General features: G+C 35.6%; 1 protein-coding gene across 2 annotated transcripts in view; it reads left to right on the top strand.

Moving 5' to 3' along the window:
- The window catches only part of PDE3B (phosphodiesterase 3B), an 88,860-nt gene extending 73,243 nt beyond the window's left edge, over window positions 1–15,617 (top strand). The window contains exons 5-15 of one of the 2 annotated variants that reach the window (XM_065636051.1): window positions 342–552; window positions 1,094–1,167; window positions 1,691–1,794; window positions 2,560–2,694; window positions 4,902–5,013; window positions 5,768–5,881; window positions 8,563–8,762; window positions 10,626–10,829; window positions 11,239–11,400; window positions 12,904–13,153; window positions 13,493–15,617. In XM_065636051.1, coding sequence (XP_065492123.1) covers window positions 342–552; window positions 1,094–1,167; window positions 1,691–1,794; window positions 2,560–2,694; window positions 4,902–5,013; window positions 5,768–5,881; window positions 8,563–8,762; window positions 10,626–10,829; window positions 11,239–11,400; window positions 12,904–13,153; window positions 13,493–13,719 — 1,793 coding nt within the window. In that variant the 3' untranslated portion in view covers window positions 13,720–15,617. The remainder of the gene's footprint in view (window positions 1–341; window positions 553–1,093; window positions 1,168–1,690; window positions 1,795–2,559; window positions 2,695–4,901; window positions 5,014–5,767; window positions 5,882–8,562; window positions 8,763–10,625; window positions 10,830–11,238; window positions 11,401–12,903; window positions 13,154–13,492) is intronic. The other variant, XM_065636050.1, reaches the window with a different exon arrangement.
- The last annotated feature ends 10,899 nt before the right edge of the window (window positions 15,618–26,516 follow it).

The following is a 26,516-nucleotide window of genomic DNA, read 5'->3' as shown; positions in this document are numbered from 1 at the left end:
GCAATCCTGAATCAGAAAGGAAAATGGAAAGTTTCAGCTGCTGATTAAATTTTGCCAAAGCTAAAACCAAAATCGAACCTTTGAAAGCCAGATGCTATGACATCTTATGTAGTTTGCCGATTGAGATGTGTAGCCTAGACTGTGCTGCATAGTTGTAGATCTCAGACCTTGGAATAGATCTAGCTATTTCATATGTGTTTAACAGTGTGAACTACACACCGTGTTTTGAAAACCTGCATATTCTTTACAATTTAGAAAGGTTCTTGTCCTTTAATTTCAGTCTTTCTAAACATGAATGTTTTTATTATAATCTGAACCCCATGTAATGTTTGTTTTGGAAGGTGCTTCTCCTGGCCTGAGTCCTGTGGGTTCACCCACTCACGGATCTGTCTCCAGTGGGGCTTTCAGCAGCTGGTCACCTGTAGAATTTCCTGATACCGCTGATTTTCTTACAAAACCAAGCATTAATATACATAAGCCTCCAGGATACGCATTTAGTTCTCCAGATTCGCAGCAGCAAGTTAAAACATCTGTAGGTTATGTGTGTAGCAGGTACTGTAAACTCTGTTACATTTTTAGTAGCTTCATATGCATTGAAAAGAATACAATTAAAAATATAACAATACCTATACACCTACTGGTATTGAAAAAAAATGCATATCTTCACATGATAATATGTAACTTTATTATCTAGAGGGAGACTAATGGAAGTTGTATGTATGCTATTGATTTGAAATGGCTCATGCTTGAAAGCAGCAGTTATTGTAGAGTAACAATATTTTACAAATTTTTAGAAAAGAAGGACTTCCTACCTGGGAATTTAATTCTGTATTTCTGCTTTCTAAATAATTAGCTCTACTTTATTAATTCATGGAGGTGATTCCTGGGGAGGTGGTGGTTGATTTGTTTCTGAGTACAGACTAAATCTATATGTGCTGAATTTAGGAGAAAATACAAAGATCACTTGGTGGAGGAACCTTCAAAAGCATGCCTTTTTAAGAAAAGTAATTTGCAGATTTTTTCAGTACAACATAGCAGTAACAAAAGAAGAAAATTACTGAATGCTGTAAATATTTTTCATGTATTCTGTAAGCTGTGGACGTCAGATACTCAAGCCTGTTCCAACACCAGAACCAGAAATTGCAGAATATAAAGACAGAAAATCAGGTAGGATTTCAAAATAGACAAATACTTGATGTCAACTTCTTTGTTTGTGGGGGTTTTGCTTGGTTTTCAGTCAAATTTTTTAGATTTCTACATGATATTTTTCCTATAATTTAAGTAACTCATATGCATATGTTTTATTTTAGTTTGTGACTTAGGATAATCAAGATAATCTAAAATATTGCCTTCTTCCAAGTAAGGATTTTATAATAGGCTTCCACTCATAGCTTTGTAAGTCTGTGCTCCTTGTAACAAACATGTTCTCTGCCATCTCAACTAAACTAATCACTGAACCAATTTTTTCAACTAAAGTTATGCTTCTAGTTTTTGTCACTCTTCAAACAGGTTTTGTCTAATGAATTTTGTCCTTTACAGTGTTTTGTTGTTAAATTCTTAAATAAAAATTGTTTAGAAACAGGTATTACTTATATTTCTCTGAAGAATCTGTATGATCAGTTCAAGAATTATTAGACAGTAGGAATTTACAAATAAATTATTGATATAGTACTTATGTATTTTCTTTAAGGTGAAACTGGAAGTGCTAGTATTTCAAAAGAATCTTTCCACCACACAGAGAAGAAACAAGATGAAAGGAAGGAACCGATTGATCAAACACAAAATAATCTGCTTGTAAGCATGTAATTGGAAAAAATCTTGTAATAACTTTTATCAATACAGTATTTCTTTATAATTTCTAACATGCTATAAAGAGGTCTTTGCTAAGAGTTATAATTTCTGAAGGGAAGTGTTCCATCATTGGAATCCAAGTTTTCATTTAACAATTATGTATTTCCAGCTTGCATAAATTTCACTAGAAAATGACAAATGGTAATCTGTATTATTTTTCTGTTGATCAAAATTAATTTGTGTAGATGTAATGTGGATAGTATCCTCAAACACTGATTGACTATTATTTTCTCTTGGAAGTTTATGAAAAATGCGGCAGTTTCTGTGAGACTTATAAATGAATGTTCATACGTGCAGTATATTAGAAGTTCAGGGAGACAAATGGTATAAACTTTACTAAAATTTGGGTTGTACATCTCTTTAGTGCTTGTTCAATTAAAGAACTGTCAAAGCTCGGTAAACCTTTTGTTAGCCTACATATATTTGTGCATTGTTTTATTAACTCATCTTGATTAAAAAGAAATAAGACTGAAAATTTAGCACCGTCTCAGAAAGCCCTGGAATCTGCTGCCCCAAAAAATGAAAAGTCAAGCCATTAACTCTGCTATTTGTACTATTGATTTATGATTTTCTTATAGCCATAGTTACAGCACCATTCAATAAGTTAAATAATGATGTATCATTTTCATGGCTTTTTTTGCCAATACAAGTGACAAATTAGTTTTCATTGTTATTTTAGAGATTATGAAGTATCTTACTGTTACACAGGTGGAGCAGAGTCCTACATTAGAAACAGTGTTTTTAGACCATGATTCACTAATGGAGAAGATGAACAATTGGAATTTCCAAATTTTTGACCTTGTACAAGAAATGGGAGACCAGTCTGGAAGGATCCTTAGCCAGGTTTGTGCTCTTTTATTATAGGAGGAAGGGTATATAAAGCTGTCATGCATATATGTTTTATTTAAACAGTGAAGAAGTTTTGCAGTCAACAAGTATATGAATGATAACTTGAAAAGTAGAAATATAGTTTCTCATGTAATCCATCTCATTGTAAACCATAAAAAAGTGGTTTATCGATAGACAACTTGCTCCAAATTTTCTCAGTTTTATTCTCATTGTAAAAATAGGCTAGATTCACACTTACTAGATTTTGTAGTAAAGTGCCATGTCCTATGAAAAATTGTCTCCTGCTTTCAGAATTACTACCTTGTTTGTCAACCATTTCTTTTTTCTTTATTTCAGTAAAATATTTCTGCCCGAGCTACACCTGTGGGGGAAGAGAAGTGATCTTTTAGGCAGTCTTTTGCCTCTTGATCCTACAAACAATGGGTTTTTTTTTCCATGCTGCTTTCTGCATGTAGTATCCCTTTTATCTCTTTCTGCCTTATTACTAAGCTCTTTTCGTGCAGTTTCATGTTGTGCTGAAGCCAGTAATGGCAACTGCAAAAGTATCATTCTGTTTGCTCTTCCCCAGCCTCACCCATTCATCAGTGTCATCTGGAAGCTTCTATCTCATTCTTTATATTGGATTTAGAAGTCATGGAGCTATAGTATGAGCTGGATTTGCTTCTGATTTGACTACAAAATATTTGTATTGCCAGCATCTTGGTTTCCTACCCTGGAATAGAATGTGTGTTGCTCAAGGGTAGTGTTAGGAACAAGCAGCTGGAGGGAAGGAAACAGATTAGAAGCACTTGCGTGCAGCTGGAACCACAGGCCTGCACCTGTACTGAAAACAGGAAAAAACAACGGCGATAATTTCATTTTTGTTATTAGATGCTGTCTTTTCTTTCATAATACACAATATTCTGGGTATTGTTTTAAATCTTCAGTTAGTCTTGTTTGATCAAATGTTTTCAGGTCTTTCGTCACCTCAGTTAGTGCCAACTGTTAATCTAGACTAGAATGCTACAATCCTCTCGAGTGGGATTTTTACTGTAGTATACCTGTACTCTGCGATTCACATTATCTTGCATTTCATTTGTGTGTAATCTAGGGGATAGTTCAAACCTATAAGTACTTAAGTGTGCAGGTTTCTCTTAAACTCTAGCAAAATTTCTGTGTCAGTTCTTCCTGATATTGTTTGTACGTGTACTACTTGTCCTTCTCCTCGCACTCCAGTCCTTTTGTCTGTTGTGCTGTAACCTTCTGATACATATCTTACTTAAAAGCTCATTAAAAACTGTATTTTACCATCATCATTTGTAAGGTTCTCAGATTGGGTATGTGTAAGGGGATTGGTTGGGACAGGTGGAAAGAGGGATGTCCCCTCATTTTGCTCTCATGTTCCTTTGAGCACCTCCCACACTTCAGAACTTACTCTTTCTCTCAAGTGTCTGGGAAAGAAGTGACAAAAACAAGTAGCAGTGACTTCTTTTGGAAAGCTTTCTTAACATTTGCAGTCTCGGGGAGGTTAGGTCTTTGTAGTTGCTAAGTTCTACTTGTAAACCATAATATATTTGCACAGTATGTATGTGTGGGTGTTCTGAGTACATTTTTGAAATATTTTTTCATTTACCAGCTAGCTTTGTTAAAATTACCCAAGATAAGTCGTAGTGAATAAAAGAAATAGGATTTCTTTGCCATAGTCTCAAAAATAAATACTATGTTGTTGGTGGCTTTTTTGTTTTTGGTTTGTTTGTTGGTTTCTTTGGTTTTTGTTGTGTTTGTTGTTTAATATATATATATATATATAAATGGCTCTGCTACTGTACTTAAGTAATTTGAATTTTCGAATAAGAAGTAAGAATATAGATTTCTTCTTTTTAGGTGACTAATGGAATAAAGCACGAGTTCTTTAATGTTATTAAAATTTTGCAGGATATTAAAAATAATCAGTTGTGCATAAAATTTATCAGTACAGAAATAAAAGCTTTTATTATTCTGTATTTGAAAGGATGATAAAAATCCACATTTTTGTGCTAAAAAACCCCCCATGAAACATATCTCTATGACAATAGCTTTCAGATAATCTTCAATTGAATTCCAGTAATTTCCATCTCTATCAGCAAGCAAAATTTTTAAAACAGGAATATTTTTTAAATTGAAAAGCCAGAATATGCTTAAGTATGTTTTTCAGACTCAAATTAATTTTAATATGTATTTAGGTAACTTATACTTTGTTTCAAGACACTGGTTTGTTCGAAATTTTCAAAATCCCCACTCAAGAATTCATTAATTACTTCCGTGCACTAGAAAATGGCTACCGAGATATTCCCTGTAAGTACTATCTAATTACATATGTTTTTCTATTACTGTATCTCCTTTAGTGTCTGTATTAACATTTAATACAGAGGTAGACAATGTCTGAACTTAGTATATTTTTAATGAATACATTTGTCAGAATTTAGAGCTGATTTAAGAATTGCAGCAGAAAATTGGTGGACTCCAAAACTGATTTTGTTAATGTGTAGGCTGAATATAATCTTAAAGAATTTGAATGAGTAGTTGCATCAAACATACTGAAGTCAATGGGAGAATATTTGTTGATCTAACAGAAATTTATTTTAGGCCCATAGTAGAATAATAAGAAAATATAGAATTGTTAATTATTCATCATGCCAAATTTATTGGAAAAAAAACCAACAAAACAGAAACCACCTCACCCCCTCTCCCCAGACACAACCCACCCGCTCCCTATGTCACAGGTGGTTGCACCAACCCAGATGCTTGTAGGTATCAGATTGGAAGCAACGCTAGTGCCTCACCATCACTGATTTTAAAAGGCTACTTAATCCATTCCTGGCTGTCAGGTAGAATGAAGTATGCATAGAGGATATTTGAAGTTTATCTAACATGTTTCTTAAAAACTTTCAGAGATATATCCTTTACTAACAATTTAAATTCAATTTTCCTTTATATTTAATCAAAATCTCCTTTATAGTAAATTCAGTACATAGCGCTTTTTTTCCCTTTTTGTTCCTTTTGATTATATTTCAGATAGTACTTTTTATTATATTTTTATAATTTTCAGATCACAATCGTATACATGCCACAGATGTTCTTCATGCAGTATGGTATCTGACAACACGGCCGATTCCTGGATTTCAGCAAATTCATAATGAGCATATAATGGAAAGTGATATGGGTATGTATTTACATAGGCTATTTTTTTTTCCTTTGCTGTAAGAATGTTTTAACGAAACTACAATAGGTAAAACACACTACTCTAGAAGAAAATATGTAATTATTCTTACCACTTTTTTTTTTTTTGGTAGTTTAATATAAGGCAGTAGAAATATTACCATTTTAGTACACACCATTCAGAAATATAATGCAGTAGATTTTTAGAAAAATTATTAGATGAGTAATGGTTAGTTTATTAGCCAAGAATACAGGTTCACTTAATAAATTTTCTATGCTGAATGAAACCTCTGTATACTGCTACAGTCAGCGTATTTTTAACATTTGAAATACATTAGACTAATATTCCTTAACTTGATTGGGAAATTTAATAGACCAAAGAAAAATTACCAAAGTCAAAGCATTTAACTTAATTGAAGTTCTCCTTAATGGTTTTAGTGTAAAAATGAGTATTTCAGAGTTCTGTATTAGATATCACATGCAGACATTCAGGCATTGCCGTGACTACCCTAATAGTAACTGTGTAAAAGACAGAAAGTCTTCAAATTCCAATTTTGTATGGCATTAGTTCTAATGAAGCTTGCTTTTCTGTTGTGTGTGACTTCATGGAATTAACTTTTACATTTAGATTTGTAGTTCTTACTAAAATATATACTGTAAGTAAAGCATAATGATTCTAAGTATACACTTTTATATTAAAACATATTTATTTAGGAAAAATAAATGGGGAAATCCATCACTGTCTAAGATCCCTGTTTTATATGTGCATTAAAAAAGGACAAGATACAAGTCATGTGGCTTTTAAAGGGCTGTAATTTTAAGAAGTATTTTGTGAACTGTACAGAACATCAGACAGTATATATTATTTCTTCATTACTAATTAGCCCCTCTACTGTCACCTTTCTCTTTTTTCCAAGTTTGTCCGTGTGCACTGATTGTACCCTATCGCATTTTTCTTTCTTATAAGTGTTAAAAGGGTTGCGATTGGGACTTGACTGGAGGAAAGAAAAATGATAGAAAATTCTTTTATTTCTCTTTACCAAAAAAAAAGTAAATTGAAAATAAGAAATTATAGTCTTATTGCTTTGGATCTCTTTCAGTATAAATGTTATTAGGATTTTGAGTCCTCACTTTTTCTGTTAAGGACAAGAGATGCCTTTTATTATGCAGTGACAAAATAAATACTACTACTGTTTTTTTTGTTTGTGGGGTTTTTTATTTTGTTTTTTTGGTTGTTGTGGTGGTGGTGGTGTTGTTTTTCTTTTGACTAGTGTCTTTGTCCAGGGAAAAGAGGAGTATAAAACTGTGAATAGCCTTATCATGCAAATGTTTCTAATTTAATGGGTTTAGTTGCTTTTGCAGTAGTTTCCACTATCCCACAAGATTTTCCTATAGGTCTACAAGTCCAAGAAATGGGCAAATTATAAAAATACTAAAGGAGATGCGGATTGATCCTTTCTTGGTCTTATTGAGTTTGGGAGAGAAATGGTAGAATGCTCTTTTAGTGCTATCATTTTAAGAAGGGAATGAAATTCCAGGTCTGCATAACAGCAGAAGGTTTTCAGCACCATGACAGTAAGGGGAAGGCAAAGAAGTGACAGGCACCCTCGCAGGAAGTGTAACCGTTGGTATCCATGTGAATTTTCCAAGATCTGTGCATTGGACTCTGAGATACACATTTTTGCTAGGTTGTGGGGTTTTTTTTTCCTTCTCTTCATTCCCCTCCCATGGAACAAATACCAACAATTGCATTTTAGTGATTAAAAGCTTAGATTGTTACGGTTGCTTCCTAATCTAAATGACAACTCTGCTGCAATCAAGAGACAGACTAGATGGCCCGTGTCCCTTGTTCCACTAGATTGCCCTCTGTGCTCACTGAAACATTCCTCTGAACCAGCCTTCTGCAGCACCATGAGCTGAAGATGCAGAGTGACTCCCTCTGGTTCATGTCTTCTAAGGCACCAGACATTTTCAAGGACCAAGGCAAATCTTTTCTTCCATCATCTCCTCTTCCAATGAGGGTAGCAAGTGTAGATGTGTGCCCCACACACATTGCCAAAAGTGTAAAGGCTACATTTCTTCTTCTAAAATTGTGTTGCAAGAGTGAGCCCTGACTGTGGTGAAAATATATATAGTTCTTTGACTGTTCACAGCTCTTCTGAAAGTCTCCTTTATTTGTGTGAATGATAGCTATCCCTCGGTATTGTAGTGGGAAATTTTGTTGGAAAAAAACTGGTCCCAAGGCATGTCTATATGTAGTAATAGGAAAATAATTGGTTTTCAAACAGGAACATTCGGCTTTCCAGTTTTGGTAACTTCTGACAGGCTCCACAGTGTCCTGTACCATTTTGCCTACCTTCTGTAATGTCATGAAACAGCTGAAGCTTTTTATGTATTTGTAAAACTGCATCTACCGTTTTGGACAACCCGTGTGGCTATGACAAATTTATGACTTACTGGCATTTCAACTTTTCTTCAGAATTGCTGGTTTATCCATAAACAATAGTATGACTTTTTTTCTTAAAGTGTAAGTGTTTCCTTGCCAATTATTCAGCTTCACAATTACAATAACTCTATTAAGGTTGTGCTTGCAAATGTATCTGGCTGAGTCATTTAAAATGTATTAAAAACTAGAATGAGATCATGTTCTAAAATATTTTATTTTTGTATTTCCAATTTTCTTAGATGAAGCCAATGGTATTGGCCCTGTTCAAGTCAGCTATATTTCTTCAAAAAGTTGCTCTATTGCTGATGACAGCTATGGTTGTCTAGCATCAAACATTCCTGCTTTGGAATTGATGGCTTTATATGTAGCAGCTGCCATGCATGATTATGATCATCCTGGTCGTACAAATGCTTTTCTAGTTGCTACAAATGCACCTCAGGTAAGAAAGTCTTTAACCACAGAATTATTTGTCTGTATCTGAAATCAGAATAATGAATATTCTTCTCTTCTATATCGCTCCTGTAGCCTGTTTAGGATCATTTGCCCAATTTAAGAAATGGGGAAGTCAATTTGTGCTTAACTTGTGTAATACTTTTTTACTCCTGATAAATTCCAATGTGTTTCCTGTGTATTGGTTGTATATGTGTGTAAAAATAATTTTCAATTTACAAAATTGAAAATAATGACAAAAATCAATGCGGGTTAGAGTAAAAGATTATTTCATAGAGAGCTGGCCCCAGGACTGTCTAAACAGGTAATTCATGAATATCTTACATTTTGGGAATCCTCTGAAATCATAGTGGTGTCAGCAATTACTGTAAAAAGACACTCCTCTAATGGTCCAATGAACTGCATTGCCTAATCTCTGTATTTCAAACTGGTCCTTTATGGTAAATAGCCATTACCTTTAAGGGAGGGTGAGTAAAATAAGAAAAAATCAGCAAGGCATCCTTGCTTTTGTCTCCCATACTCAACGTTGTTGTTAGAACAGAGAGTAGAAAGAAAGGAGATGCTATGCTCTTTAGGGTGTAAAAGGCTAAGAAGAAAGAGGTAAAGGGGTGGGTAGAGCTGAATAAAAGAGCAGATAGGAAAAAAAAGAGTTGAGGTAGGGAAGAACTGGAAGGAAGAACACTGGAGAAAAGATATCTACACTGCATGACAAAATATTTTTATTTAAAGAGTGGTATATTATCTGGGGAAGCATATTTATGATGGCTATTTGGATCTCTCTTAATAAATTAGAGATAAGAAACTTAAATGGTAGTAATAATAACAACATCAGCAACAACAATAATAATAGTTAATCAGAAACCAAAACAACTTGTCAAGAGATAGAGAGTTTAAGAGTGAACTTTCCAGTCAGTTTTCAACAATTCCTTATTGTACAAAAGGTTCAGGATGTAGGCAGTTATGTATTATATTTCTGCTGAAAACAGGATACAGGGAAGAATAAAACCAAGCAACACAGACACTTATCTCCAGTTTTCAAAAATAAACACATTCATTTTGTTAATAATCTCTTCCTCAAAACATAAATATTATTTTTGCAGTTTTCCAAATAATTGTTTTCAGGTCCTATTTAATCTATATTCAATTAATTATTTTCTAGGATGTTTTGTATAAACACGGGAGTTGTGAGTAAAATCTACTACTGTTTTAATATTTTAATTAACTCATTTGCCGTCAAAATGTACTCATCAGCATTAAACATAGCACATTAAAAGCCAGTGATACTCCACACCGTTTTGCATTAACCACAGTTCTTATATGCTTTGGAGGTTTTTTCCATTTTTTTTAAACAATAGGGGAATTAAAAGCATATACTTAGATCTGGTTTTGCCTTGGATTTTTATGTTGTGTGGTGTTTTATTGTGTGTGTTTTGTTTTGTTTTCTTTCTGTATGTGGTTTTTGGTTTTGTTTGGTGTTTTTGTTTGGTTGGTTATGTCAGTGTGTGTGCTCCACACACACTGCCAAGAGCGTAAAGTCTACATTTTAAGTGGTTTGTGTATGTGTGCCCACAGTGTGAATGTAGAAGTAACTAAGACATCGTTAAGGACTTTTAAGGAAACAAAAAACTTTGCTAATTGTTTGGGCTTTTCTCATCTGCCATTTTTATTTCACTTTAACCGTCAAACTAGAAGGCAAAACATAATTTCCAGTAGTTGTTTTGTTGTATTTTTAAATTAAGACTTCTTTCTAACTAGCCCTTAAGTTTCAGAGTATTAAATTATAAATTTAAATGTAAATGTTTACTCTGTCATTTATGATTCTGTTTTCTTTGGGTTTGTGGTTTTTTTGTAGGCAGTTCTCTACAATGACAGATCAGTCTTAGAAAATCACCATGCTGCTTCTGCCTGGAATCTTTTCTTATCACGACCAGAATACAACTTTTTATCAAATCTTGATCATGTAGAATTCAAACGTTTTCGTTTCTTAGTGATTGAAGCAATCCTTGCCACAGATCTCAAGAAGCATTTTGATTTCCTTGCAGAATTTAATGCCAAGGTTTGTTACATTTTAGTGTTTGTGCTGAGCAGGTTGTGATATACTGATGTCAGTATTGCTACTTAGTAGTTGTTAGTATTAACAACTTGCATTTAAAGTTCTATATTATTTAAATTTAAGTTACTATAAAATGTAAATAGAGTTTTTCCTTTGTACAAACCAGTTGTAGATTGTTTTGTAGATTGCCTAATAAGCGTAGCCGATGTGACATAGGGGCCCACAGGAGACTTCGATCATATCTCACATTTCTGTCTTGTGAAGGATATTAAGTTAATTTTTTTTTTTTACTATATAAGACAAAAAATTATATAGAAAAATTAATGCAGGTTTCTGTTGTGCAAGGTCTGAAAAAAATAACATTGATTAATAGTTTTAACTTAATTTTTAAAAATGTGTGTGCTCAACCCAGGTGAATGATATCAACAGTCATGGTATAGAATGGAGCAATGAAAACGATCGCCTCCTGGCCTGTCAAATATGCATCAAACTGGCAGATATTAATGGCCCAGCAAAAGTCAGAGAGCTGCATCTGAAATGGACAGAAGGCATTGTTAATGAATTTTATGAACAGGTGAGTGTGGAAAGTGTAATTTACTCAGTTCTTTGCATTATGAAATGTATAACTAGATAAAACATTATTCCTTGTGTTAAATCCTCAGGTAAGGTATTTCCATCTTCTCTTTCTGAATACTGAGAATTTATTTTTATATACTAATATAATCTTTTACTTTCCATCAATTGTGTTAAAAGCTTGAAAACAAGCTCCTTCACAGTGTTGTCCATTTTTCAGATATTAGTGTTTTGGTTGGGTATGGGGGTTGGTTGGTTGGCTTGGTTGTGGTTGTTTGTGGTGGTGGTGGTGTTTTGGTTTGGGGTTTTTTTGGGGGGCGGGCAGGGGGCGGCTTGTTTGGTTGGTTTGGGTTTTTGGGGGGGTTGTGGGTTTTTTGTTGTTTGTTAGTTTTTGTTGGTTGGTTTGTTTGTTTGTCTTAGGATGATGCTGATAAACCAAAATAACTTCTTCCACTTTGGGAAGTTAAGTTCACTGAAATGTTTCCAGGTCAAAGGATATGGAGAGAATCCTCAAGACCGGAAATATATGTTGAGCTAACAGTGCGAAGACAGAAAACATTAAAACTTAAATTAAATATTAAAAATACACATTAGTAACTAACAGTATTAAAATGTGAATATGATTTTTATGCTGGAACTTTGATAAATAATCCTATCAAGATTAACTGGAAAAAAGTCTGAAAATTTGTTGCTTATTTTTACATTTACAAATTCTGTAAGCCCCCCCAAATACATTCTACATTTCTACTCTGTTATTTTTCTGTAGTTTTTTCTGTATTTTTCTGTCCAAGGACTGAAAAATATTTTTTTAAACTAGAAAGATAGAAGTAAACAGCCAAATCACGTGGGTGATAAGCAATAGAAATAATAATCTGAAGTGCTTACCCTTACTGTAAGACCTGAGTATTCTAAGTTGCTCCTTTAGGAAAAACTTTTTCGTAAAACAATCAGGTCCACAAAAGTGCTGAGATAAGTGATTATAACTCAGAGTTGTTTAGGAACAGCTGCGGTTGGTTTTTTTTTTCCAATTTATAAAACAGGAAAAAAAACCAAACCACTTTATTCTGGATGGTATAGTTCATTTCATTCTACAGCTTTTGGGGGAAGCCATTTACCAGAATGCATTACTCTATCTGATTACTTTCCCGTTTTCTCTGTTCATCAGCCCATCAACTGAAGTCAAATATCTGCCTCCACTGGACCTGTCCTGTAATAGCAGAGGAACAGGAGCTCCAGTAGAACTAGGTCTCCACCCATGCACAAGGATATCTTGCAGCAAAGCTGAAGGGAGGATTATGGGCTATGCAAGGCTGAGCCATAATGTGTCTTTATTTAAATTTGGCCTGATTACATTTTCATTCACTTAGTCTAGACTATTATTGCCTCTAGTAAAAAGATACAATCCATGCGATGTTTACTTGGTTCCTTAAAAGTAATATTTAGAATAAAAATTTAAAGTTAATTTTACAAGAAATTCTGGTAATCTTTTTCATTTTGTTTTCAGGGTGATGAAGAAGCAAGTCTTGGATTACCTATAAGCCCCTTCATGGATCGTTCTTCTCCACAGCTTGCAAAACTGCAAGAATCTTTCATCACTCACATAGTTGGCCCCCTTTGTAATTCTTATAATGCAGCTGGGTTGCTTCCAGGGCAATGGGTTGATGAAGAGGAGGAGGATGCAGAAAGTATTGAAGACGATGATGGAGCACAGTTAGAGAGTGATGATGAAGAAATGGAAGATGACCTCATTTTAAGTAAGTTTCTCTATTTCAGTCAGTGCATAAGGTTGTCATTTAATAGATTCAGACATAGACATGATGGCTGAAATTGTGTAGTACAAATATTGTAGATTTTGTAATTATGCTGCTTCATAAATTTTAGTCTTTTAATAAAATCTCTGTTAATACCACGACACTTGCAATTTGAAACAGAAACTCTTTATCCTTTGCCATGTCATTATTTAAATACTTTGAATAAGCATCCATGTTTTTTGCTGAAATTTACATCTCTCTTACAATATGCCAGTGGTTTTGTATGCGTAAAATATAATTACTTTGAATCTTGAACAATCAAATATGCTTATAATTTTACAGAAGCTCAAAGAAAAAAAGGTAGACGAGTATTTTGCCAGCTAATACACCATCTCAGTGAAAATCACAAAATATGGAAGAAAGCGATTGAAGAGGAAGAAAAAAATAAAGCTGAAGGAGCTAAACTGCTGTCTGAGATCTCATCTTTACCTCAAGCAGATGAAATTCAGGTTATTGAGGAAGCTGATGAAGAAGACGAGCGACAACTAGGAGAAGACAAGACATGCTAATAAAATTTCAGCAGTGGTGTCCAGGATGATGATAGCCTATTTTTTTTTCTCACTGTGCTGACTTTAGCCTGACACAGTTCACATAAAATTTAAAGGCCTTAATACTGTGAGAGGATTCTTTCTACTCTAGTGGAATCCCGCTCCTATGCACTTTTGCCACACAGAATATGAAACTTTATTCAAAGATTGAGTATTGTATAGCCTGATGCAAAGTTCTTTATGCCTGATATAATGATATCCAGCTAAAATGCTGCCTTGCTGAATATGGAACTCTTATTTTCCTTGAGGTACCTGCAATTTTTGAAAACATTCAGTTACTTCAATTACCAAAGTGGCAAGAACTTTTGCTAACAAGGAAACATGGGATGAATCCTAATATTGTCTTGAGTTGTTTATTTCATGTTGGTTTTGAACATGAATAAGAAAAAGTCTCTGCCTATAGGAAAACTGTGTTACTGTTGCAGTGCAAGCCTGTTTGAGGTGTCTACTTAGTGCAGTAGTGTGCTTAACGTAGTCATCTCAGAGCAACTCTTCAAGGACTGTGACATGAATGCTGAATTCTGATATTTGTAGTTTAAAAAGGAAAAAAATCCAGGTGCATCTATTTCTGATGCTTTTTATTATTGTGCATAATCTGATGTTTTATTTTTGCAGAAAATATTCAGGTTTGCAGTGGGTGTTCATGAGAATTCATTGAATACAAGGCCGTTATCATCTGTTGCCTTGCTGTCTTGTGGTAGAACATTAAAAACCTGTTCAGCTACTTAAATTATTAAGGAATTCTATTCTTTCAGTCATAACGCTATATTTCCTGCCCTTACTCAGGTTCTTGTTTAAAAACAAGTCAACAACATTCTAGATTTTTTTTATCTTGCACCAATTTTTGGTATTAAATTTTAAGGAAATAAGATCGTATTTCATTTATTCTTTGTATGGAAAACTTTAGGACAATTAAAGATACTTTTTTTAAAGAAAAGACAAACTACTGTTCCAAAATGGCTAGTGTATTTTACTGTGCCCCCACATCTTTTCTTCCATCACAGATATAGCTTATATTGCCTTCAAGTTTGATGTACAGCCTGAAATATACATATGGAATGCAGAGTGTGAAAACTTTGTGTAAAGCCTAATAGTAAGATAAACATCACTGTACTATATTACATTTTAGATTGTTGAGTTTTTAAATAAGAAACTTAGACATTCCACACAAATGTATTTTTAGGAACACTGCCATTGTAGATCTAATAAAAAAAGAGCATAAATTAGGCTACAGGTGTGTAAGTAAGCCACAAATAAAGCTAGTTTTAAAAGTGTACCTTTTAGTACTAAACATTTATATGCTGTGCAGTTGAATTAAATAAAAACAAATGCACACGTGCAAGTTCCTAATTGTATTTAGCATATTTGTGTTTACATTTACTTCAGATGACTTGAAAAAAAGTAACATTCCTAAGATAACCTTTTGTAAACTGCATTGCACTATTTTACACAAACAAAATTTTATTTTGCTTGTTGATTGGCCAGTTTAAATAACTGAAAGGAATTCTGGTTTTATTTTCCACTAATAAGCTATTTGTTCATCCATTTAGAAGACCACTGAGAAGAGCTTTTGCTATTTTATATATTCAGTGCCAAACCCCCGTTTGCTGCCATTATTACTATCACTGCATTTTTTTGTAACACAAGCAGTGTTAAAACCAGATATTTCTGTCATTAATAAAATGTAGCACTATTGAAGCTGGCACTTATCATTCACTTGTATTTTACGTTTCTTGTACATATATTTTCCTAACACGTACTTTGAAGACTACAGAAACTATGCTTTTTTTGGTATGCTGTATTCTCAGCATTTTGTGTTTAGCCTGTATGTTTGTACATAAAAAAATCACTTTAATACTGCTTAGTTTCATTTTTGCTTTGACTGAAAAAATATGCAAATGAGCTTGTCTGAAGTTACTGGTCTTTTACGTGACAGTTTACCATTTCATTTCCTTTTAAAAAGTTATTAAAAACTAATATAAAGAAAGACTAAGAAGGCAAAAATAACACTTTATCTTTTACTGAAGCATAGGCAGCACTTGCATCTGGTGACAACATTGCCAGCAACTTTCTTATCTCAGGTTTCCCTTAAACTCTTTAGAAATACTGAAGCAATTTTTAAGTTCAGAAACAAGTAACAAACCTCAGTGTTTAATAAACTGTAATGCTGATATGCATTTCCAATTAGAAATTTTTGAGTTACAATAGCTGGCTTTGAAGATATGTTTAATTGTGAATGTATTCAAAATCCACCTTAAATTTCTGTTATTTACGTGTACATAAAATGTGACATCATTACTCTGAGAGCAAGGATAAAAGAATGTACAGATGTCTTCAAAGGTTGGTTCAGGGCATGTTTGCAGAAGTGAATGTAACTTTAACTGAAGGTGTCTTAATCTTTCAAAAATGGTGATGGAGGATTATTTGAATGTTGATTGAGTTGTTGTCAACAATAACGTATCTCCATATGAGGCATATCACTCTTATTCTGGGAACAACCCACTGAGAAATAACAACCAATTTATATCTGTGATCACACTTCCAATTCACAGCTACCAAGGGATGCTAAGGAGCACAGAAAAGCACACAAAGGAATATGCCTAAAATACTTTCTAAAGCAACACTCACCACTTTTTTTTTTCTCCAAGAGAGAGACCGAATTAGGCAACACTGAAGTTTATGCTGCTACACTAGATATACCCCTTATGGATAATATTCTCAGGTATAAGTTAGTCTTCAGCCCCTTTCCTATCAAGAGTCTCCCGTCTCCTCATTACTTCTATTACCATGTGTGTTGGTTTACTTGCTCCTATGCATTCAGTACATACAGAATTGGACTACAAAGCTTCCTGTAAGGAGCCAGTTCCCTTCATGCCTCTGGAGACCTCTGGATGTTACAATGATGGTAAATTAGTCAAAAGGAACTACATGGATGCTCCTCCCCTGAGTTTTTACTCCATGGCAGAGTGAGACGGTGAGTCTCAGATTCATAACAAAAGGACTGGTGTAACATTACTTAAGGTAAGACCAAATTAACTAAGTTTGCACAAGACCTGATTTGCTTGTGCATAGAACCATTTCTTCTCCGTACTTGTATTCCATTTTAACCACAACCAGTGGCAGGTGAATCAACAAAAGGAGTTAGCAGAATGCAAGAGCTCACTTGTAGCGCTGGTGCTTCCTCCTGGGCAGGCATCGTTGAGGCTGGGCTTCTGGTTCTTCTAAAAGTATACTCCAAATTTGAGGTAATCCAGTGTATGGCACTAACATTCACAGGGCGATACTTTCCCTTTTGTCCAAAAAAACGTTTAAGAAAGTGTGAGAGGTGCGGAATTGGAAGCGTCTCATACACTGGTGAGTGTGAGATCAGGCATCCCAGTCTGGGAGACATGTTTTAGAGTAAAGGGCTGGAACTAACATAGGCAATGGGAATTGGAAAGAAGTAGGAGGAATGGGATGCACACACAGATGAAAGATACATTCTTATTCAGAAGAGAGATGCTGTTTATTGTTTCAAGCTAGTTTGTTGTCTTCAAAAGAATACAGAAACAGGATATCTTTTGTAAGTCAGAATATTTGGATTGCTAGAAGTGAAATTAAAATGGAAATGAAAATTAAATTGCACTACTAATAATGATACAATTATCATAACTTAAGTTGTGATGCAAGTTTAAGTATATTGATTTTTCTGTGGCCAGTGGAGATTAGATGAGAGAAAACAAATATACAAAGTTGATTAAATAGGGTACAAAAGTGTGATCAAGACAGATTTTTATTTTGCTTTTTTTCTTCCAGCTTGCTATAAAATTCTGTTTCTGGACAACTTGAATCTTCATGTCTGTTTTAAGGCAAATAAGGTAATGAATTGCTTTCATTTTTGCAATGAAGAATTTTTCTTTTGATATCTTCTGAAGTAAGCCTTTAACTTGCTATAGCAAGAATAATACTCACAGATGAAGCTGGCAAAAGAACACCACTGTTAGCTGGTCCCTATATGATCTCAGTTTAATAGGGCCATAAGCACATAGTACTTTTGTCCTCTGCTAAATAAGAAAGAATAATGTCTTATATTTCAGAGGAAACAGCAAAGAAAGCTTATGGAATAAACCGCTTTAGGATAAACATTCCAGAGCACTTGAGTTTCTAGTTGGCAGTGACTCTCCTGGCATAGTGTACATCCCCCACATCCTTATGAATCCAGCTAATAGATATATAACTCTACTGAGCAATCCATCTCTATGGTTTTGTTGTCCATTTGTTACTTTCATTTTGTCTAAAACATTTCTGGCTTAGATGTGGAATAATAGTTCTGATTAGTCTGTTTCTGTTATCTGCAATACTCTCAAAAAAATAGAGTAACTAGCAATTGCTTGTTTCGTTAGTAATAGCATTAAGCTATGGAAAGTGGTTCCAGTAACAAAGGAACTGTTTTCCTTTGGTACTGAGATTGAAACATCTGTCCAGAAATTGGCTGACTTTAAATGCTGTTGTTGTGTCCAGTTACTGAATAATGGATGCTTAATGTACTTAAGTGATTGACACTTACTTCGTTCTATGTGACACTACAGACACCCTTTAAAAAGGGCACAATACAATCAGAAATGTTTGACCGGAAGGTTTCTTTTGGAATCTGTACAGCATGAGTCATCTTTTGATTTCTGTACTTCAGGAGATCACAGGTGATAACAACTGGTGTCTGTGACAGGTTCTACTATGCAGGCTGTATTACCTGGCAGAATGTTACAATCTGTGATATCGTAAGTAAAGAGAGTTAAAATCTTATACAGAGGCAAAACCTTCTGCCTTTTGGTTTATCTGTGAAGTTTCAGAAAAATAGAAATGTGTAACATTAAACCAATAGAGACCTTAAATAATGGTGAGAGAGCATAGTGTTTCAAATTATTCCTACCATTCACCTTGTAGTTTGTCCATGTTCTAAATATCTTGCCAAAAAACAGGTGATGAGTCACTTCTGACTCATCTCTCCAGATCAGCAGAACTCTTTGCACCTTGAATGAGATCAAAGTCTTTTCATTTTATTTGCATATAAAACAAAGACTAATACTTAGCTTGAAATGTAAGTCTTACACCAAAAATCCAAAGGGTAAGCTTGATGTTTCTTATGGTACTTGGGGAGCAGGCTGCAGACTTTGTCACTTGTGCCAGTTAGATGGGAAAACTTGCTCCCATATGTGGTCATTCATACGAACTTAGTAGACCCCTCTTTTATCATTACATTCATCCTACTAGAATTTATTCATGTCAGCGGTATTGCCAATTTATCTGACTCATATATTAACTAAGCGTTCTCTCAGAGAAGTGAATGAAGCGGCCCTCCTATTTATCTTTGAGAATGGGTTTGTAATCATTTTGTTCTATTCATCATAAATAAGGCATTACCAAAATACTGTTTCTAATTTCAGATGTCACACCCTAGAAAAAATATCTGTCCATTAGACAGATTGCAGAATTCCATTACACACCAGTGAGACTGACCAGAAATACAGGAGACGTGGCCTAAAGTTTCTTTCCTAAAGGAGAAAGATTAAATTAATTCAGGAGTTTTTTCTGAGTCTAGAGAAAATGAGACTGAAGTGAATTATTCTAATGTTTTAAAGTAATCAGAATAATGTTTTCAGTCTTCATAGTGTTTAGGACAGGAAGTAACAGCTTTAGATTGCAAAAAGAAAGATTCAGACTCGACATGGCTAGTCATTTAAGGACTGACAGGTCTGTGACTCACTGAAATAGATTGCCTTGGAGTATTAAGGAAGTATTTAAAATTTTTTTAAAAAAACATTGTCTAAAAAAAGAGCTTTCAGAAAAACGTATTACTGGGTCAGATGAGTGAGCTGTGTAACTTACTGAGATCCTTTCTGGATCTATTTTTAACTACTGGGACTAGAGATGAGATCTCATATGGATCACTTTAAGTACCAATAAGAAAATGTGCACAATGATAGAAAATAGCCAAACAATATTCAAACAACAGGAACTGTATTAATTAACTGAACCTCTATTTTAGTGAATATTTAAAGCTTTTCATTTACTGAGTATTGAACTAGAAATGCATCTCCCACCAGAAATAGTCTTTTTGTTTGTTGAGGGAGAGATCTAGAATCCTTTTGAAAAAACAGACAAGGTTTGAAGTTCAGCCAGAGTTAAAATTCTGCCTAGTTGTTAGGTTATGAATAAATGGAAGTGCCATAGCCAAAAATGTTTAAAAAATACGTGATTGTCTAAAGTTAGTTAGCTAAAACTTATTATATTGTAAATATTTGTCAAGCTGTATGGTCCTCTCTAGATCTTAAGAAAGTGCATACTTGAGACATTGGGAGGTGTTGGATGCTTTTGAAGATGGTGTAATTCATATACTTACAAAGAGGAATGAATTATTCTTACAGTCTCTTCTCAAATATGTAATCATGACATTCATTATGACATGAAGAACTTGAGTATTCTAAAGACTGTACCTACAATTTGTGGTGCAGTAAATGTGATTTAAGGAATGTTGCATTTCCCTCTATACTGTGACAGTTTAGACTGTATATACTCTGAGAAACAATTTATACAATGTAAAATACAATGGAACAAGATCTGAAGATGCTTTGAAGAGGCTTTAAAAAGCAACTTTTATGCTTCCAAAAAAGAGCAATTAAATTAACTTCCTAACTTATACAGGCATGGGAAGGGTCATATGTACCTATGTTTTTCCTGGAAAAAGCAGGCTTGTAAAATTCTATTGTGGTGCATGTTCACCAGCATTATTATTTTAATTTATTGTGCAAGTTGAAGAGAAGCAAAAGGGCATTTGGACTCATTAAACAGGGATGCATATGGAGAAAGGAAACTCAATTACCTGAGAATAACCAGAGATTCTATTACCTAACTTTCATTCTTTATTGGTATGAAACCCTACCTGGATTACCTGTGTTAGAGAAGGACCTGAACAACAGTCGAGCCACCCTTTATTCCCTCATTTTAGTGAGGGCGTAAGAGTGTCCATGGGGCATACAGGTGCTAATGGTGGGAGTAATGTGGTTAAGCATCCTAATTAACTGTAATGTAAAAAGCTTATATTTTTTAATGTAATATTTTTCCATGTTTCTGATAAGTCATAGTTTATGCAAACTAAAAATATTTATTTTAAGATATTTAGTACAAGCACAGACAAGTCAGCACTTGAAAACAGCAAAGGAATAAATAGTAAGTTTATTCTGTTTTCTAGTATATTACTATAGGCTGATATATATCACATGTAAAATTTTAGGCAAGCGGCCATCTGCTGCAGTAATAGTAAGCTATTGTATTAGATTGCACATTCCTGATATGCTCCATTATTTTAATGGATTTAATCTATTTGGAATGTTACTTATTGAGAAGAATGTAACAAACGTAATGTCTCCTGAAGTCTGGCAGTCTTCCTAAGAAATGACCACTCTGAGTATGAGTTCTGCCTAATTCTCATCACATTGACATGAAGATAGTTGACAGCCTTCAAAAATATCTAAAGGGATAACCTAGAAGTGGAAGAATCTGCTGATCCTCAAATTGTATTGTGTGAAAGGACAGAATAAGACATAATATCTCCAGGACAGAAGTTTAATTTGATCTTGATTAGAAAAAAGTTTTGAATTATGAGGCCCAGTGCCAAAAGAAACACCTCAGCCATCTAGCTGCTATGAAAATGCATGTCTGTACCTTCACAGACCAATTTATACCGAGAGTTTACCTTTCAAACTCGTATTGATTAGTCCACTGTACGTGGCTGTGTTATCTTGTGTTTCCGTCATTCCATCCATCTCACTCAAAGATGAATTCTAATCTGGCATCACAGAATCACAGAATGTTAAGGATTGGAAGAGACCTCAGAAAATCATCCAGTCCAGTCCTCCCACCGGAGCAGGAACACCTAGATGAGGTTACACAGGAAGGCGTCCAGGTGGGTTTTGAATGTCTCCAGAGAAGGAGACTCCACAACCTCCCTGGGCAGCCTGTTCAAGTGCTCTGTCACCCTCACTGAGAAGAAGTTTCTTCTCAAATTTAAGTGGAACCTCCTGTGTTCCAGTTTGTATCCATTGCCCCTTGTCCTATCATTGGTTGTCACTGAGAAGAGCCTGGCTCCATCCTCATGACATTCACCCTTTATATATTTATAAACATTAATGAGGTCACCTCTCAGTCTCCTCTTCTTCAAACTAGACACCCAGCTCCTTCAGCCTTTCCTCACAAGGGAGATGCTCCACTCCCTTCATCATCTTTGTGGCTCTGTGCTGGACTCTCTCCAGCAGTTCCCTGTCCTTCTTGAACTGAGGGGCCCAGAACTGGACACAATATTCCAGATGAGGTCTCACCAGGGCAGAGTAGAGGAGGAGGAGAACCTCTCTCAACCTACTAACCACCCCCCTTCTAACACACCCCAGGATGCCATTGGCCTTCTTGGCCACAAGGGCACAGTGCTGGCTCATGGTCATCCTGCTGCCCACCAGGACCCCCAGGTCCCTTTCCCCTACACTGCTCTCTAACAGGTCATTCCCCAACCTATACTGGAACCTGGGGTTGTCCCTGCCCAGATGCCAGACTCTACACTTGCCCTTGTTATATTTCATTAAATTTTTCCCCGCCCAACTCTCCAGCCTGTCCAGGTCTCGCTGGATGGCAGCACAGCCTTCTGGCGTGTCAGCCACTCCTCCCAGCTTGGTGTCATCAGCAAACTTGCTGACAGTAAACTCTATTCCCTCATCTAAGTCGTCGATCAAGATATTGAATAGTACTGGTCCCAGTACTGACCCTTGAGGGACTCCACTGTTTACAGGCCTCCAACTGGACTCTGACCACGACTCTCTGGCTTCTTTCCTTCAGTAAGTTCACAATCCACCTCACTGCCTGATCATCCAGACCACACTTCCTCAGTTTAGCAGCAAGGATGCTGTGGGAGACGGTGTCAAATGCTTTACTGAAGTCAAGGTAGACCACATCCACTGCTTTGCCATCATCTATCCACCTCGTTATGTCCTCATAAAAGGCTATGAGGTTGGTCAAGCACGACTTCCCCTTGGTGAAGCCATGTTGACTGCTCCTAATGACCCTCTTATCCTTGATATGCCTTGAGATGGCACCAAGGATAGTTGTTCCATCACCTTCCCAGGGATGGAGGTGAGGCTGACCGGTCTATAGTTACCCAGGCCTTCCTTCTTGCCCTTTTTGAAGACTGGAGTGCCATTTGCTTTCCTCCAGTCCTCAGGCACCTCTCCCATTTCCCAAGACTTGGCAAAGATGATGGAGAGTGGCCTAGTGATAACTTCAGCCAGCTCCCTCAGCACCCACGGGCGCATCCCATCTGGACCCATGGATTTATGGATGTCCAGATTGCTTAATTGCTCTCTAATCTTCACCATGATGATTTTTTCTCTGTTTATACCCAATCCTTATATTTTCCCATTCAATACATTGTTGCAAAATTTACATAATCTTATTTTCACCCCTTTTTCAAAGTGGTTTGACTGTCTTTTATTGTGTTCCCTCTGAACTTGCTGCTTCTCAGGTGAATGTGCTATCTTAACACCACCACAATCTTCCTCATCTACTCGGTAGCACTTGTATAAACCGTTAGGCTCAATTTAAGCTAAAAAAACCTACAGAGTAATAATTTCTTTTCATTACTTGGACAGCTTGAATCAGAATTGGATTCAGAATTTATTTGTGTAGCGGAACAACATACTAGATCAAGAAAAGACCCACTTCCTATGTGAGCTCAGGCTGCTTTAACACTTGAATAGCCAGCAGAGGTTTGGAGTTCAGTGGATTTTTATGAGCTGATGATAGAGACAGGAGGGACTATTGTAACCCTGTGTGGTTTACTTCTCATGCTGAAGACAGTGCAAATTAGAACAAGAGCACAGGAAAAAGGTCTGATAACTGATTTTAATATTTCTGTAACAATCCACAAATGACTACCCTCACTGCTAGGTATATACCTGATTCGTCATCTAAAGCTTTTCTAAGTATTCACCTGGTTCCTAGTATTAAGATATTTCACCTTGGCTTCTATTTATATTCTTGTCTACTTACTGAAGAGATCTTTTATCAACTTTTTTTCTCTGTTTAGATAGCTGTGGACTGTAATTGAGCCAATCATGTGTGTGGTAAACCAAGCAAATGAATTTTCTTGAAGCTGTCACTAGCCAGTGTGTTTTACAGTATGTTTCTGTGGTGTATATTCTGGAGACATGCTTGAGCCTCCAGCTTATCCAGAAATTTCTAACAGTATCAGTGTGTCACAAAGTCTGAAATTATAAATAATTCTGAAATTGAATCGTATTAGCTTGGACACAGTGCTGCCATGAGATAACATACTATTTGGTCAGCTCATAAATAACTAGATGTATCTTGCAGCAATGCAGAATATATAGCATAAACCTGGTCATTTTTACAGCTTTATAGGAACACTACCAATTTTTTAAATGCTCCTTCAGTTCGAGACAACAGAACAGGACACAGGAATGCTTGTGCCAGCACCAAATACATGTATAGCTTCTGTATCCTCACTCAATGTTCTATCAATGCAAGATCTTTTGTCTGCACAGTTAAAGTTCTTGTTTAACTAACAACACACTATGAATCGCAAGCTCTTTTAGATTTACAGCTTTTCAATATAGATTTCCCTCATCCTATGCCTGTTTTCTGTCACTGGCTCATAGGCATCTGAATTTATATTTGGACATGTCCAAAAAGGCCGGAGTCCAGAGGGAAGACCTTCTTTCAATTGGTATTAGATCTGGCCCACAGGAGATCAAAAAAATACTCTGTGAAATGAATAGATTGTAGTGTGAGTGTATGAAATGAATGTAAATCAACTGAATTCTTTTCAGGATTACAATTTTATAACTTCTGCAATGTTGCTAGAAAATAGAGTGATCTTGTATTACCTGCATGACGACGATGTTTAAGGAGGGATCACCAGAACAACTGCAGAAAGATCCATGACTTCATCTCAAGCTCTAGTCTAGTTACAGGCATGGAACATTTGGAGAGAGATGCTGAATACCACTAAGTAGAGACTGTGCTAAATTACCGCAGCATAAATTCAGTGCATGTCAGATCATCCTGTGCAGTATTGTAATACTAGTTATCAACACTGCCTACATTGTGGATGCAGAATTATTCTCCCACTTGGAACACATCTAAGTTTCCTTTGGAAAAAAACAAAAAAAAGGTGTAGGGCAAAGACAGTCATGCACATCTGTTCAGCAGGTTTAGATTCAGCAAATATTTCCGTCAGTAGGAAGAAAGGGGAATGAGTCCACAAGCATGCAGAAAGGTTGTTAAGGGTAGGTTGCGTTAATAAGCAGAAAAACTGCATTAGTGTGGTGGCCGTTATACAGGAGGTAGCAATTAGGCTTTCGTCCCCTTGCAGTCTAATCTGTGCAGTTCTGCAAGAGCCTGTACATCTCTAAAGCAAACCCAAATATCTTACCTTGGACACTACAAGGAGTTGATATCCTGATATCCTGATATCCTACCTAGACCGTTTGCTTCAACAACTTTTTTTGAATATGATCTGCAAAGAAATGAGCTCTCCTTAAGCATCTTCATGCAAAGTCACCTAGTCTGTCCTTGGCACACTGAGTAATTTTAAAGGTTTGGACCAGCCAATAAGACATTATTTTGAATGACATGTCTGTTCTCTTAGCATACACATAATCTCCACAGGCAGATATTTCTGTCCCTGTGGTGACACCTATCCTCAACAAAATACTTGAAAATTTACCAGCTGTTGTCCAGGCACCCACAGGCTAAAGATGGCATTGCCGTGGATCTCCAGGGCTATTTGAGCAAGGTCCCTCAGCGAATGCTAGATCACGGTGTCACATAAGCTACATTATTCTGGGTCTACAGAGAGCATGTTCACTTTGCCCTCTTTAAAAGTGTCTAGGGCCCCTCAGCATTGCTTTTCCTTTTACCCGTAATACAGTGGCATATCCCCACAGCAGAGGGAACTGTTGCTTCTGCCCAATGAAAAGGCAATTTTCCTTGCAAAGGCAATTTTCCTTGCAGGTTCAGTTCATGTTTGCTGCAGTGATACTCAGACCATGGACAAGGGAGTTCATGTCTTCCGGGCATATTTTAGCTCTTAAGTCACTACAGATCTTAAACATGAGCAAGTTTTGCTCCTTTCCAACGCCGATTCCATACAGAATTAAAAATTATCACAGTTCTATGATAAACTTGGTTTAAGGATGAGAGAGGCAGGTCTTTGGAAATTCCAGTCTAAAGTAGCACTTGGGCTGCTACAGATACAGTGATTTCTTGTACTTAGTCTGAAAAAATCTGCCAATTAAATCCAGAAATGTCATCAAGAGAAGTTTAATTATTTTTTCCAGAAAAACCACTCATGCTTCATAGTGGTTTGTAAATAATCTAAGAAATTACAATATATTGTCTTTTTGCTTTCAATCTACTCTTTTCTTCCCTATTTATAATTTTTCTCTTTATTTAACTTTCTCTCATTTTCTAGATGATATGACCAATTCTCAGGGCAGTTTTTAGTTCCCAGTTAAAACATTACACACTTGACAGTGTGTACATAACATTAAATTAATGCTATTAGGTTCTCCTTTTCCTCTTTTTATTTTATCATTTCCTTATTAAGAGAAATTGAGATCTAAGACATGATTTTTCAAAGAAAAAAAAGAGGTAGCTACATCCCGGCGTGTAGTCCAAGTTAGCTGAACTATTTCTAGCATGTACTGGCAAAC

Source organism: Caloenas nicobarica, chromosome 5, assembly GCF_036013445.1.
Source record: "Caloenas nicobarica isolate bCalNic1 chromosome 5, bCalNic1.hap1, whole genome shotgun sequence".
NCBI lineage: Eukaryota > Metazoa > Chordata > Aves > Columbiformes > Columbidae > Caloenas > Caloenas nicobarica.
Note: the sequence above shows the minus strand (reverse complement) of the source record. Positions and strands in the feature narration are given on the sequence as shown.